The following is a 16,029-nucleotide window of genomic DNA, read 5'->3' as shown; positions in this document are numbered from 1 at the left end:
GAAAAAAATGAAGTTCGTTCTCCGGAGAGCTGGCTTTTCTCTTATCCTGTCCTTCTTTCTTCAGTTATCTCCTAAGTATTCTATCGATAATCTAATTTACAGAAGTACTTAGAGTCTTAGAGGGATGATGAAGAATGAAAGAATAAACTTATTATTATTATCTCCTATTTTAAAGGTTTTCGGAAGCGCTGGCTTTATCCAATTCTGTCTTCCTTTTCCCTTTACTTTCTGGACGATAAGACCAAAGAGCTTTAGAAAAAAATAAAATTCGTTCTCCGGAGAGCTGGCTTTTCTCCTATCCTGGCCTTTCATCAGTTATCTACTAAGTATTCTATCGATAATCTAATTTACAGAAGTACTTAGAGGGATGATGAAGAATATTGTAAAGAATGAAAGAATAAACTTATTGTTGTTATTATTATTATTATCTCCTATTTTAAATAAAAATCAATTTTTACTTACTTCCTCAGATTTAGCGCCTCCCCAGGACAGGTAGTCGGGTCGGGTCGCCGCACAATACTCCTGGACCAGCTCATCAACTTCTCGCCGGGAGTCATCCAATTCATCCAGAGACTCCAGGAACATTTCCTCCTTCCGGAATTGTTCCAAGAACGCTTCCCGCTTCCCTGCTGAGTAGCGACCGAGTTGTAGTGAGTAGCGACCCAATCCTGCTGAGTAGCGACCGAGTTGTAGTAAGTATCGACCCAATCCTGCTGAGTAGCGACCGAGTTGTAGTGAGTAGCGACCCAATCCTGCTGAGTAGCGACCGAGTTGTAGTGAGTAGCGACCCAGTACTGACTCAGACAACGGTCGAACAACTGGGAGAAAAAAGAGGAGTATAATAGAATAGGATCGATTTGTAGAGTTACAGTATGGCCCTAAATAGCGGAATTTTGGTCCGGAATAACGGCCGAACCGTACCTAAACAGGGCCCAAGGATATTTTTCCACATAATAAGTAGCGACCGAGTTGTAGTGAGTAGCGACCCAATCCTGCTGAGTAGCGACCGAGTTGTAGTGAGTAGCGACCCAATCCTGCTGAGTAACGACCGAGTTGTAGTGAGTAGCGACCCAATAAAGCAAAAACGACTTATAAGTCATAACATTAATACAGATAGGTTAAAATTTATAAGGCCTTTTTTGCGTCAAACCCTTCCATTTCAGTTAAATTGAGTACACATCTTCAACACATAGAGGAAATTTGCTGGTATGTTTTTGAGCAATCGGGAGCTCTGTATGGTCCGTTTTTCTGACTGAGTTCTACAATTGCTCACCTATTTCATCCAATTAACAATAATTCTACAATTATTCACTGATTATCTTGAAAAATCCCCTGGTTCACTCGACCACTGGGCGGAAAAATGGAGTATTAAATACTTCTGCTTGTCATACTGACTCAGACAACGGTCGAACAACTGGGAGAAAAAAGAGGAGTATAATAGAATAGGATCGATTTGTAGAGTTACAGTACAGCCCTAAATAGCGGAATTTTGGTCCGGAATAACGGCCGAATCGTACCTTCTGGAAGCAGCAACCGATCCTACTAAGCAGCGACCGAGTTGTAGTGAGTAGCGACCCAATCCTGCTGAGTAGCGACCGAGTTGTAGTAAGTATCCACCCAGTTCTACTGATTGGATGCTTGTTGTTCTGGAATGGCTTGGTTGGTCTGATGACGATTGGCCAGGATTGGGAGCAGATATTTAGTGAGGCTTAACTTGGTCCTGCAACAACAAAGAAGGGAGTCCATATTATTAAATACTGAAAAATAGTGAGCTCACCGCTCAAACTGTCTGATAGACCGTGTGTGGCGAAAAAGCTTGAGACCTAGGTCTGTCGGACCGTCTCAATCCACATAATATATCGAACCTCTGTGCCAAGTTCGAGCGACTTTGGTTGAAATCTATAGGCCTGAGAATTGCGAACTCTTTTTGAGCTTTTTCAATGATTTGGCGTTAAATAGCGGCCGAACCGTACGTTTCTCGAGGTTCGGCCCGCGGACACTTTTGATCACCATTTATTACCAAAGCTGTCTGCGAATTTTGAGGGACCTGTGACTAAAGGTAAAGTCGTCAGAAGCGCTAGTTCCTTTTGAGCTTTTTCCCAGTATAGCCCGAAATTGCAGAACTTGGGTCCGGAATAACGGCCGAATCGTACCTTCTGGAAGCAGGATCGGAATAGGACTCTATCTCGAAAAAAATTGTCATTTGGTTGAGCCCCTATAATTTTCGCGGGCAGCCATTTTTTCGTGATGACGTCGGTTCATGTGTCAGTTCGTGATGACGTCAGTTCATGCGTAAACCATGGCTGTTTCAACGTTATTTTTTGCGACCTTTTTGCGACATTTTAGAGGATTTAGGGACCGTTTTGGATGTTTTTGAGTGCGCCAATGCACTTTTTGGGTACTTTTACATCGGAATAGGACTCTATCTCGAAAAAAATTTTCATTTGGTTGTGCCCCATTGGGAGCTCTGTATGGGCAGATTTTCTGACTGAGTTCTACAATTGCTCACCTATTTCATCTAAGTAACAATAATTCTACAATTATTCACTGATTATCTAAAAAAAATCCCCTGGTTCACTCGACCACTGGGTGGAAAAATGGAGTATTAAATACTTCTAGTCGCCGGTTTGATGCCCGGTCAGGGCGAACTTTATCCTATCCCACATAAAGTAGGTCCGCCAGCCTAGTTAGCTTGTATGGTAGCGCGCCTGCTTTGTAAACACTAAGTCGTGGATTCGATTCCCGCCCGGCGTGAAGTTTATCCTAAACTGATAACGTTCTTTCTCAGAGCGGCTGGCTTTCTCCTATCCTGTCTTCCTTTTCTCTTCGATTTTACGACGATAAGATCTCCCTTCTTACAGTTCCCTCAAGTTTAGAATAGAATAGAATAGAATATACCTTGTTTATACTGCCAGAATGAGACTGAAAAGTCCCTTTACTCCCGCAGTCACAAGGTCTTATTTATTTTCATAGGTAGGGTTTAGGTTTCATAGGTAGGTAGGTCATAGGTAGGTCGCCGGTTTGATGCCCGGTCAGGGCGAACTTTATCCTATCCCACATAAAGTAGGTCCGCCAGCCTAGTTAGCTTGTATGGTAGCGCACCTGCTTTGTAAACACTAAGTCGTGGATTCGATTCCCGCCCGGCGTGAAGTTTATCCCAAACTGATAACGTTCTTTCTCAGAGCGCCTGGCTTTCTCCTATCCTGTCTTCCTTTTCTCTTCGATTTTACGACGATAAGATATCCCTTCTTACAGTTCCCTCCAGTTTAGGATAAAGTTTTCTCAAGTAAAAAGAAAATAATATTAGGAGGATTGTTTTTATTTTAGGGGTCGATTCTAGAAAATCCCAAGTTCATTTAAATTTGAAGTTTGTCGATTTTCCAAGTGAAACCTCAAGCGAATTTTTCAAAGCGAATATTTTACAAGTTTTTACCAAGTGCGATTTACTACAGTCCAATTTTTTGTGAACATCTTAAGTGATCTTTTTCTTTTTAAATACATTCAAGTTTTTATATTTGTGAGACCATCTGAACATCATGCCAGCCATCGGAATCGATCTGGGAACCACCTACTCCTGTGTGGCAGTGTTCCAGCAGGGTAAAGTGGAAATCATCGCCAATGATCAAGGAAACCGAACAACCCCCAGCTATGTGGCATTCACAGACACTGAAAGACTGATTGGTAAGTTTTCCCAAAAAAATTCTTACCTTGAATAAGTAGGTATTAAAAGTATTTTTTAAGATAGGATTTCACCACTCTCACCTCACGTCCGATAAAAATTGATGGAACAGTAGGTGTACTATGTACCTATACCTGCTTTTAGTACCTATCTAAAACCCACTTAAAACTGCTGTTTAGGTCTTAGAAAATTTTGGTTTGCTTATTTTACTACGTAGGTACTTACCTAACCAAGGAAATTAAACATTAAAGAGGAGATATTAAATAAGAGCGGGGGATTTCACTATACTATATTTATAAAAAATCAGTGTTATGGGCATTGAAGGTAGGTGAAGAAACGTTGCGTTCGGTTAACATCTGGATGGGATTGTTCTAGCAACATAGAACTCACTCGAGAAAAGTGGTAGTCTAAGGCCAGCCACTCACTGTCAGGTCTAGCTGATAGTGTGTGTGCTCATCAGGTATCAGGTAGACCTGACAGGCGAACCTGATCAGGTGTGCTTGTCAGGTCTACCTGATAGTGATTGGCTGGCCTCAGAGGCCCTGAAGGCCCGATGATGCTCATATATGAGATTATAACAAATTTATTTACATAATTGAGCATACACATTTAGGTAAATATTTTGAATGGATGGCCCATTTCAGAAAACCTAAACTAAAAGTTGTGAACTTCAAATTTCTTCTTCGTTTCTTGCGCCTGCCACATTTGAGAAGCCCTGACTCAAACTAAATGACGCATCTAAGATAGAAACCAGTGACGAAGCGTGACTAACTAAAGAGCTACAATTACCGTGTTTTATACACTAAAATTTATACATGTGATTTTCTAGAAAAATTCATTTCAAAGAATGGAATATTCTAGAAAATTTCAAAGGTTAGAAAATTCTAGATAAATTCAAATAAAAATCTGAAGACTGTGTCGATAGGTAGGACTCAAATCATGCTCAAAATAACGTTTTTTTCTTGTCGACTGACGACTGCAAATATTTCAATAGGCTACTTAGGAATGTATTACCCCAGGAAAAGTAAGGTTTGTGTTGGAAATTTTTAGGGAAAGTGTGAGGTAAGTACATAGGGTGATTTCTTGGACAGCGCTACTTGGATACCAGAGGACCTTGTTTAGACTGCGGGAGTAAAGGGACTTTTCAGTCTCATTCTGGCATATTCTATTCTACTATTATTCTATACTATACTATAAACAGGGTATATTCTATTCTACTTACCGAGGAGATATTGGTATGATTGGCAAGCATAAGGCCCGACACACGGTGTGAGGTAGGTACATAGGGTGATTTCTTGGACAGTGCTACTTGAATACCGGCCGGACTCCACGGTATAAAGTTGACCAGTTTCCTCTCTCGGATTCTCTGTAGGGATTTGTGCACTTGACATGGGTCTACCTCACCCTGATGGAAAACAATACAAAAAGATCTTGTTATTGAACGAATTAAGAGAGTTCGAAGTTTTATCTCGACAATTTTCCCTTTTAGTTTGACTGTTGATATTTGGTAAGTTCATTTGCATATTAAACTACGACACAGACCACAAGCGTCCAATGTAGCAGTTGTTTAATTGCTACGAAAAAAACGGCGGTGAAACACTCGTATTTAGAAAGAGAGGGGAAAAAATGTTTCGCCATAACTTGTTAAGTTTATTTATTTGTTTCACCATGACTCTCTTAACAGATTAAGGAAATTGGGTCTTCTGAGGACCTTTTTAATAAACACATTTTTTCGTTAAGCTGTGTCCTTCGAGGACCCATTTGAGTTATTTTTTCTGCGTGAGTTCTACAGTTCACTGAATCACTTAATACTTACTTGGTTGCCACATTGGCCCAACTGCAATGTTATCATTTCACAAGGCATGGTGAATGCCCACAAGAAGATATCTCTCAACAATGAACGACAAAGAAGAACTTGACAGCAAGGTAGGTATAGGTATGAAGGTTAGAATAACATAGTGCCCTGAAACAGAGAAAGCCGAATTAATCACTGAAATCTATCCTTACCACGTGAATACCTTATGTCCTTTGTACCCCTATTGTCTGTAAGGCTGTGTCCATGTATAATCAATGCCAACAATCAATCAATTGATGGTCAATTAACAATGTACGTATGAATACTTACTTGTATAATGTTGAGAATAGACATGTAGCAATGTTGACTCATTCTGTCCGGTGCTGTGGACACCATCATGTTCTTCGGCTGCAGAAGTCGCCTCATTACGTCCAGAACTGTCGTTTTACGAATGGAAGCAACCTGGAGAGGGAAAAATATGTAGATGGTAAAATGACAGACTCATTCTGTCCGGTGCTGTGGACACCATCATATTCTTCGGCTGCAGAAGTCGCCTCATCACGTCCAGAACTGTGGTTTTACGAATGGAAGCAACCTGGAGAGGGCAAAATATGTAGATGGTAAAATAACGAACTCCAAATTTAAATGAACTTGGGACTTTCTAGAATCGACCCCTAAAATAAAAACAATCCTCCTAATATTATTTTCTTTTTACTTGAGAAAACTTTATCCTAAACTGGAGGGAACTGTAAGAAGGGATATCTTATCGTCGTAAAATCGAAGAGAAAAGGAAGACAGGATAGGAGAAAGCCAGCCGCTCTGAGAAAGAACGTTATCAGTTTAGGATAAACTTCACGCCGGGCGGGAATCGAATCCACGACTTAGTGTTTACAAAACAGGCGCGCTACCATACAAGCTAACTAGGCTGGCGGACCTACTTCATGTGGGATAGGATAAAGTTCGCCCTGACCGGGCATCAAACCGGCGACCTAGTGCTTCCAAGAAAGGCTGGAGACTTTCTATCACACCCAAGTTTAAAAAATATTCGTACCTGTACTCTGTCAGAGTATTGTAAAAAAAAGAAAAAAAAACTGGAAATAAGTCCAAAATGTTGACATTACGATTTCGAACCCAGGACCTTTGCTTACCTCGTGTTCTGCAGTCAGTGGTGTATATCCTGTCATAAGGAAGTGTAGACGAGGTGTAGGAATGAGAGGCGCTATGAGACCAATGAGATCATTGTTCATATAGGAGGGATACCTGAAACAGAAGTGTACAGTTGAATGCATTTAAAAACCCGACAAAAAATCTGTACAAGAGAGAGGTCCCGGGTTCGAATTGAACCATCGACGAAAAAATTGTTGTTGTACTCGTTTTTTGATTGCAAATGTTTCAATGAGGTACTTTCTGGCCCCAAATATTCTCTAGATATCGGTGTTCTCGTGTTGACCCAGCACCTAAAAGGAAAATATTGTGTCTCTTATCACCATCTGATGAGAGACATTGTAGATTGTAGATTCGTAGAAGCTTAACCCATCCTTTAGGGCTGTTCGCCCCTACACCTAAGCCTCGGAGTGGGCTTTTTGTGTTTGGAGTTAAGCTGCTATCCCCGGGCCTTGATGGAACCTCGAAGCACCCTCACTGGTATATTTCAACCTCTTCAGTTTCTCTAGGATACTAGTAGCTTCGCTGTGGCGGCTCTTGCCCTATGGGTTACGAATGACTCATGCAACGTAATACCATGTAATAACACCGACATAAATAATAAGATTTATAATTGTGTTTTATTAGTGCATCTCAATTCTGCGTCACTAAAGACCTTAGCAGCTATAGAGTGATTTTAACATCTATGAAAACGTAGATACTAGCTCCAAATCGACTTGCAGCCCTGCTGGGAGCATCCACCCACCAACACATAACTGAGTTGGTGACACACACCAACGCACAGAGCTGAGTTGGTGACATACACCAACACAAATAATTGTGATGGACTGTTGGTGTAGGTATGTTATTACACTTCATACTGTAATATTTCAATGATGTCAGAACCAAGTGTATCGAAGTACACCAAAGGAAATTCTGGCAATACCACCTTCTAGGGAAACAAGTAATTTTTCAAGAGTTAACACTGTGCAGAGCTCATTCTTTGAAAAAGCTCACTACGCACTTACATATAAAATTAAATAGTGTGACTGAAAGGCAATTGGGGATTGAGGCAGTTGCCAAGAGATACCCTCTTTCCAAAGCCCAACAAGAATGGTCGGAGGGAAGAAATTTTCGAGAAAATAATCCGACTAAAAAAAATAAAGTCTATATGGAAGTATGGGAAAACTTTCTTTAACTTCTCTCAATTCTCATACTCCCTGTTGGTTTTATCTTTGTTGAGGGGTTAACCGGTGCATCCCAAACACAGGCGCAATTGAAACGAATGTAATGATAATCTCATTTTATCGACCGTGATGTACATGAATTGAAATCAACCTCGACCTTGCTTAAATTTCAACGCCCATTGGAAAATTCTACACGAAAGCAGGGCCGGAGCTTACCTGCGGCCTGTTCCAAGAACAACTCCGCACTCCTCACTTTTCGCTCCAAGCACAGAACACGTTTTTTCTGCGCTTGGGGTAAAAAGTATTAGTACCTCCCCAGGACAGGTAGTCGGGTCGGGTCGCCGCACAATACTCCTGGACCAGCTCATCAACTTCTCGCCGGGAGTCATCCAATTCATCGAGAGATTCCAGGAACATTTCCTCCTTCCGGAATTGTTCCAAGAACGCTTCCCGTTTTGGCAGTTGCCAAGAGATACCCTCTTTCCAAAGCCCAACAAGAATGGTCGGAGGGAAGAAATTTTCGAGAAAATAATCCGACTAAAAAATAAAGTCTATATGGAAGTATGGGAAAACTTTAACTTCTCTCAATTTTCATACTCCCTCTTGGTTTTATCTTTGTTGTCGGGTTAACCGGTGCATCCCAAACACAGGCGCAATTGACACGAATATAATGATAATCTCATTTTATCGACCGTGATGTACATGAATTGAAATCAACCTCGACCTTGCTTAAATTTCAACGCCCATTGGAAAATTCTACACGAAAGCAGGGCCGGCCTGTTCCAAGAACAACTCCGCACTCCTCACTTTTCGCTCCAAGCACAGAACACGTTTTTTCTGCGCTTGGGGTAAAAAGTATTAGTACAAATGCGGAGTTTAAAGCAAAAACGACTTATAAGTCATAACATTAATACAGATAGGTTAAAATTTATAAGGCCTTTTTTGCGTCAAACCCTTCCATTTCAATTAAATCGAGTACACATCTTCAACACATAGAGGAAATTTGCTGGTATGTTTTTGAGCAATCGGGAGCTCTGTATGGTCCGTTTTTCTGACTGAGTTCTACAATTGCTCACCTATTTCATCTAATTAACAATAATTCTACAATTATTCACTGATTATCTAAAAAAAATCCCCTGGTTCACTCGACCACTGGGCGGAAAAATGGAGTATTAAATACTTCTGGAAAGAAAAGTGAAAAAAGTTGATACATGAACACCGGACACAAGACGCCTGTTCTTAACCTACCTCAATATTACATACAGGGGTTCTCAACTTTCTCCCTCATTATTCAATGCTGCGGGCCAGCCTAGTTAGCTTGGTTGGTAGTGCGTCTGCCTTGTAGGCGCTAGGCCGCGGGGTCGATTCCCGCCCGGAGGGGATTTTATTCTGAACGGATAATGTTCATTTTCGGAATGGCTGGTTCGTTCTTTGTTCGATTTCGGGACGATAAGACCTTATATAACCTTATACTCGTACAGTTCCCTCTATCAAAAAATCATTATAAAAAATCAGTGTTATGGGCATTGAAGGTAGGTTAAGAAACGTTGCGTTCGGTTAACATTTGGATGGGATTGTTCTAGCAACATAGAACTCACTCGGAAAAGTGGTAGTCTAAGGCCAGCCACTCACTGTCAGGTCTAGCTGATAGTGAGTGTGCTCATCAGGTATCAGGTAGACCTGACAGGCCAGAGAAAAGTGAAAAAAGTTGATACATGAACACCGGACACAAGACGCCTGTTCTTAACCTACCTCAATATTACATACAGGGGTTCTCAACTTTCTCCCTCATTATTCAATGCTGCGGGCCAGCCTAGTTAGCTTGGTTGGTAGCGCGTCTGCTTTGTAGGCGCTAGGCCGCAGGGTCGATTCCCGCCCGGAGGGGATTTTATTCTGAACGGATAATGTTCATTTTCGGAACGGCTGGTTCGTTCTTTGTTCGATTTCAGGACGATAACACCTTATATGACCTTACACTCGTACAGTTCCCTCTATCAAAAATCTTTATAAAAAATCAGTGTTATGGGCATTGAAGGTAGGTGAAGAAACGTTGCGTTCGGTTAACATCTGGATGGGATTGTTCTAGCAACATAGAACTCACTCGAGAAAAGTGGTAGTCTAAGGCCAGCCACTCACTGTCAGGTCTAGCTGATAGTGTGTGTGCTCATCAGGTATCAGGTAGACCTGACAGGCGAACCTGATCAGGTGTGCTTGTCAGGTCTACCTGATAGTGATTGGCTGGCCTCAGAGGCCCTGAAGGCCCGATGATGCTCATATATGAGATTATAACATATTTATTTACATAATTGAGCTTACACATTTGGGTAAATATTTTGAATGGATGGCCCATTTCAGAAAACCTAAACTAAAAGTTGTGAACTTAAAATTTTTTCTTCGTTTCTTGCGCCTGCCACATTTGAGAAGCCCTGACTCAAACTGAATAACGCATCTAAGATAGAAACCAGTGTCGAAGCGTAACTAACTAAAGAGCTACCAATTACCGTGTTTTTACACTAATATTACTGAGTGAAAATAATACCTAATCATGTATCTCAGATGTCATTATCCAATTATCCATGGGATTTTCTAGAAATTTTCACAAATAGGTTTTCTAGTAAATTCAAAGTATAGAATATTCTAGAAAAAAATTAAAAAATAGAATATTCTAGAAATATTCGAGATAGAATATTCTAGAAAATCCAGAGGACAGAATATTCTAGAAAATTTCAAAGAATAGAATATTCTAGAAAAGTTCAAAGAATAGAATATTCTAGAAAAGTCCAAAGAATAAAATATTCTAGAAAATTTTAAACAAAAATCTGAAGACTGTGTCGATAGGTAGGACTCAAATCATGCTCAAAGAAACGAAAAATTTCTGGTCAACTGCAAATATTTCAATAGGCTCTTACTCTTAGAGATGTATTACATGCGGGTGATGCGGGGCATGACCCATCTTAAATCCAAAATAGCAATTTTTTCATGACATAAAAATAGGCGGTTTTTTTTTTTTAATTTGAGGAGTCGATCCCGCGACCTCCAGAGTTGAAGACCGAGAGTACTTACCGAGGATATATTGGTATGATTGGCAAGCATAAGGCCCGAGACACGGTGTGAGGTAGGTACATAGGGTGATTTCTTGGACAGTGCTACTTGAATACCGGCCGGACTCCACGGGATAAAGTTGACCAGTTTCCTCTCTCGGATTCTCTGTAGGGATTTGTGTACTTGACATGGGTCTACCTCACCCTGAGGGAAAGAATAGAATAGTTTTTAGTCCGTCCTTCCTTTATTATTACGATAGTAATAAAAAAAAAAGTAAAAAAGGTATAGTAGACGGGCTATTGTATTCGCTTCGGTGTCCGCGTGTGTGTCTGTCTTTTCCCATAGGACTTATCCAAAGCTAGTCCTAAATATATACAGCCCCTTGTGTTATTATAAATAAAACCAGAAGGTAACTATCTTACAACGTCAATTTATCTTAATCCTGCATTAAAATCAAAGTACAACTAGGTACCAAGGTAGGTAAGCTGCATGTTAAACTACAACAAGGTAGGTAGCATACAGAAAACAATGCAAAAAGGTTTTTTCATGCCAACCTAGTTAGTTTGGAGACTTGCCCGTCTAACTTGTAAGCGCTAGGCCGTGGATTCGATTCCCGCACGGGGCGAATTTCATCCTAAACAGATAAGGTTGGTTCTCGGAACGGCTGGGTTTCTCCTATCCTGTAAGCTGCATGTTAAACTACAACAAGGTAGGTAGCATACAGAAAACAATGCAAAAAGGTTTTTTCATGCCAACCTAGTTAGTTTGGACTTTGGAGACTTGCCCGTCTAACTTGTAAGTGCTAGGCCGTGGATTCGATTCCCGCACGGGGCGGATCTTATCCTAAACAGATAAGGTTGGTTCTCGGAACGGCTGGGTTTCTCCTATCCGGTCTTCCCTCTATCATAATGTTGAGAACATTATTCTTACCTGTATAATGTTGAGAATAGACATGTAGCAATGTTGACTCATTCTGTCCGGTGCTGTGGACACCATCATATTCTTCGGCTGCAGAAGTCGCCTCATCACGTCCAGAACTGTGGTTTTACGAATGGAAGCAACCTGGAGAGGGCAAAATATGTAGATGGTAAAATAACGAACTCCAAATTTAAATGAACTTGGGACTTTCTAGAATCGACCCCTAAAATAAAAACAATCCTCCTAATATTATTTTCTTTTTTTTTTACTTGAGAAAACTTTATCCTAAACTGGAGGGAACTGTAAGAAGGGATATCTTATCGTCGTAAAATCGAAGAGAAAAGGAAGACAGGATAGGAGAAAGCCAGGCGCTCTGAGAAAGAACGTTATCAGTTTGGGATAAACTTCACGCCGGGCGGGAATCGAATCCACGACTTAGTGTTTACAAAGCAGGTGCGCTACCATACAAGCTAACTAGGCTGGCGGACCTACTTTATGTGGGATAGGATAAAGTTCGCCCTGACCGGGCATCAAACCGGCGACCTAGTGCTTCCAAGAAAGGCTGGAGACTTTCTATCACACCCAAAAAAAAAATATTCGTACCTGTACTCTGTCAGAGTATTGTAAAAAAAAGAAAAAAAAACTGGAAATAAGTCCAAAATGTTGACATTACGATTTCGAACCCAGGACCTTTGCTTACCTCGTGTTCTGCAGTCAGTGGTGTATATCCTGTCATAAGGAAGTGTAGACGAGGTGTAGGAATGAGAGGCGCTATGAGACCAATGAGATCATTGTTCATGTAGGAGGGATACCTGAAACAGAAGTGTACAGTTGAATGCATTTAAAAACCTGACAAAAAATCTGTACAAGAGAGAGGCCCCGGGTTCGAATTGAACCATCGACGAAAAATTTGTTGTTGTAGGTACTCGTTTTTTGATTGCAAATGTTTCAATGCCAACAAGAATGGTCGGAGGGAAGAAATTTTCGAGAAAATAATCCGACTAAAAAAAATAAAGTCTATATGGAAGTATGGGAAAACTTTAACTTCTCTCAATTCTCATACTCCCTGTTGATTTTATCTTTGTTGTGAGTTCATGATGGTGTGAATCACACGAGGTTCCAAATCCAAGAGTACTGCCCGTGGTATGTAATGCTCATCATCTGCCTGTAAGAAATCACAAGACAAAATACAAATAATATTACAAATTAGCAAGTAGTTACTTTTAGATGCCTAGTTGTAGAGGAGAAAATTACAAATAATGGAAGAAAACAGTTAAATTTATAATATCCATTATTATCTTAGATCCATAAGAAAATTACAAATGATGGAAGAAAACGGTTAAATTTATGAAAAAAAAAAAAAAAAAAAAAAACTACAAAGTGTTGAAAAAGTATTACAAATGGTCCAATATTATTGTTATTTTTTCTAAATATTTCTTAAATCCTAGTTAATCTTCTTACCTGAGTGTAGAAGTAGACACAGCCATAATGGTGGACACAAGGGAGTTGATCTGAGCAAACGACGGGTTCTCAATGTGGAGACGATCACAGGCAATTCGATTCAGGGCCGTGTTGTCCAGAACGACAACACAGTCCGCGTTCAGGGTGAGTCGTTTGAGAGTGAGCAGGGAGTTGTACGGCTGCACCACAACGTCACTGGAAGGGGGAAGTAAATAATTATATAGTGAGAAACTTTGTTTAACACTTACTTTGCTACATATTATTAACATTCATTAATTAATAATGGAAAAAAGAGTTCGGAAAAAGCCTTGTAAGCGCTAGGTCGCGGTTAGATTTCCAGAACAGATGAGGTTCGTCCTTGGAACGCCTGGTTTTATCCCATCTTGTCATCCTTACTTCACTTTCGGAACGATAAGACCTCTGTTGTTACGATTCCCTCTATCAAACCTCTTCAAAATAATAATGATGAAATTGAAATGGAAAAGTAGAAAGTTTATCCTTTCTGCAAGAAGTAACTTATTTTGAGAATGAAATACACAAAGTCAACCAAAAACATTTGAACGTTTGAGTCAATAGACCTAAAATACCTAGACTTCACACAAACACCTATGTCACTCACCTGATTTCATCCTGGTTTGGGAACACACTGTAAGTTTGAATGATCTTCTTGGGGAATCTATCAGCCAGGTGTTCCAACAGGTAAGAGCCCATGCCTGATCCTGTACCTCCAGCTATGGAATGACAGAGGACAAAACCCTGCAAAACAGAGAAGAATTTATTTTATAAAAGTGTTGTTACAAATATAAATTTAAAAAATGGTTTATGAAAAGAAAAAACTCCATATTATGTACATAAATGGGAAGTATTGTGTCTCTTCTTGCCCATCTGATGACAGGCATACTATGGGATGGGCATGCTACGACACAGACCACACGAGTCTAATGTAGCAGTTGTTTCATTGCTATGAAATAAAAACGGCGGTAAAATACTAATATTAAAAAAAAAAAGATTTTTTTTGCTGGAATCGAACCCAGGACACTCACCTCCAAGCTATCACTCCCATCGGCCTCTCTATCAATGATGTCGAATATTTCCTCCTGTAGTTTCTTGCCCTGTGAATAGCCGGAAGCCCAGTTGTTCCCCGCACCTCCACCGTCTTTGGAGAGGTACACGTTTTCTGGATTGTACAACTGAAAATAGAAAGTGTAAAAAAGTAAAAAAAAAAAATAGAGGTGGGGGGGAAAACACCAAATTTTTTTTTTTTTTTTTTTTTTTTTTTTTTTTTTTTTTTTTTTTTTTGCTGGAATTGAACCCAGGACACTCACCTCCAAGCTATCACTCCCATCGGCCTCTCTATCAATGATGTCGAATATTTCCTCCTGTAGTTTCTTGCCCTGTGAATAGCCGGAAGCCCAGTTGTTCCCCGCACCTCCACCGTCTTTGGAGAGGTACACGTTTTCTGGATTGTACAACTGAAAATAGAAAGTGTAAAAAAGTAAAAAAAAAAAAAACAATAGAGGTGGATAGTGGGAAATAGAAGTGAGAGAGAGAGAGAGAAAAGAGAGAGGAGGAAGGGAGAAAGAGAACAAAAGAGTGGAAGGGAGAGAGAGGAAGAGTGGGAGCAGGAGGGGAAAAGAGAGAGAGGAAGGCCAGGAGTACATATTAAAGATTGAGAGAAGTTTAAATTTGGGAAATGTCCGGGTTTTCGATGGAATGTCCGGGTTTTTGGAACCAAATGTCCTACTTTTTAAAAATTTGATCTGGAGACCCTAAAGAGTGGGACAGGAGGGGGAAAAGAGAGAGAGGAAGGCCAGGAGTACATATTAAAGATTGAGAGAAGTTTAAATAAAGCATTAGAAGGGCAACCCATTTGACAAATAAGGTCCTTTACAGAACTGATGGTGGGTTTCACCAACCTTCTTTTTAGCCCCTAGGGACTAAAAAAATACTGGTGAATTCAACATTTTTTTATTTTTTTTTTATCCAGCTCCTTAGTTGGTTTCACAAGACTGAGTGCACCCTGGATCCCATATCCCTTACTTTAAATTAAGCATTAGAAGGGCAACCCATTTGACAAATAAGGTCCTTTACAGAACTGATGGTGGGTTTCACCAACCTTCTTTTTAGCCTCTAGGGACTAAAAAAATACTGGTGAATTCAACTTTTTTTTTATCCAGCTCCTTAGTTGGTTTCACAAGACTGAGTTCACCCAGAATGCCATATCATTTACCTTGGCATAAGGTGAATTCATGATGGTGTGAATCACACGAGGTTCCAAATCCAAGAGTACTGCCCGTGGTATGTAGTGCTCGTCATCTGCCTGTAAGAAATCACAAGACAGAATACAAATAATATTACAAATTAACAAGTAGCCATTTTTAGATGCCTAGTTGTAGAGGAGAATATTACGAATGATGGAAGAAAATGGTTAAATTTATAATATCCATTATTATCTTAGATCCATAAGAAAATTACAAATGATGGAAGAAAACACCGGAAGCCCAGTTGTTCCCCGCACCTCCACCGTCTTTGGAGAGGTACACGTTTTCCGGATTGTACAACTGAAAATAGAAAGTGTAAAAAAGTAAAAAAAAACAATAGAGGTGGATAGTGGGAAATAAAGGTGAGAGAGAGAGAGAGAAAAGGGGGAGGAAGGGAGAAAGAGAACAAAAGAGTGGAAGGGAGAGAGAGGAAGAGTGGGAGCAGGAGGGGGAAAAGAGAGAGAGGAAGGCCAGGAGTACATATTAAAGATTGAGAGAAGTTTAAATAAAGCATTAGAAGTAGGGTTTCCAGACGTCCGGGTT

General features: G+C 40.3%; 1 protein-coding gene across 3 annotated transcripts in view; it reads right to left on the bottom strand.

The window, feature by feature from the left end:
• The window catches only part of LOC103507925 (tubulin gamma-1 chain-like), a 36,622-nt gene extending 21,074 nt beyond the window's left edge, over nt 1–15,548 (bottom strand). For 2 of the 3 annotated variants that reach the window (XM_026822660.1, XM_026822662.1), the window contains exons 1-9: nt 15,456–15,548; nt 14,551–14,697; nt 13,845–13,981; nt 13,226–13,420; nt 6,623–6,734; nt 5,805–5,936; nt 4,902–5,084; nt 1,381–1,414; nt 463–629 (exon numbers count right to left, since the gene is read on the bottom strand). In XM_026822660.1, coding sequence (XP_026678461.1) covers nt 463–629; nt 1,381–1,414; nt 4,902–5,084; nt 5,805–5,936; nt 6,623–6,734; nt 13,226–13,420; nt 13,845–13,981; nt 14,551–14,697; nt 15,456–15,476 — 1,128 coding nt within the window. In that variant the 5' untranslated portion in view covers nt 15,477–15,548. Of the gene's footprint in view, nt 1–462; nt 630–1,380; nt 1,415–4,901; nt 5,085–5,804; nt 5,937–6,622; nt 6,735–10,867; nt 11,051–11,776; nt 11,909–12,464; nt 12,577–13,225; nt 13,421–13,844; nt 13,982–14,550; nt 14,698–15,455 lie in introns of all 3 variants that reach the window. The other variant, XM_026822661.1, reaches the window with a different exon arrangement.
• Between the last annotated feature and the right edge of the window lie 481 nt (nt 15,549–16,029).

This window comes from Diaphorina citri, unplaced genomic scaffold (assembly GCF_000475195.1).
Source record: "Diaphorina citri unplaced genomic scaffold, Diaci psyllid genome assembly version 1.1 scaffold351, whole genome shotgun sequence".
Taxonomy (NCBI): domain Eukaryota; kingdom Metazoa; phylum Arthropoda; class Insecta; order Hemiptera; family Psyllidae; genus Diaphorina; species Diaphorina citri.
The sequence above is the reverse complement of the archived record's forward strand: the minus strand, read 5'-3'. Positions and strand labels throughout refer to the sequence as shown.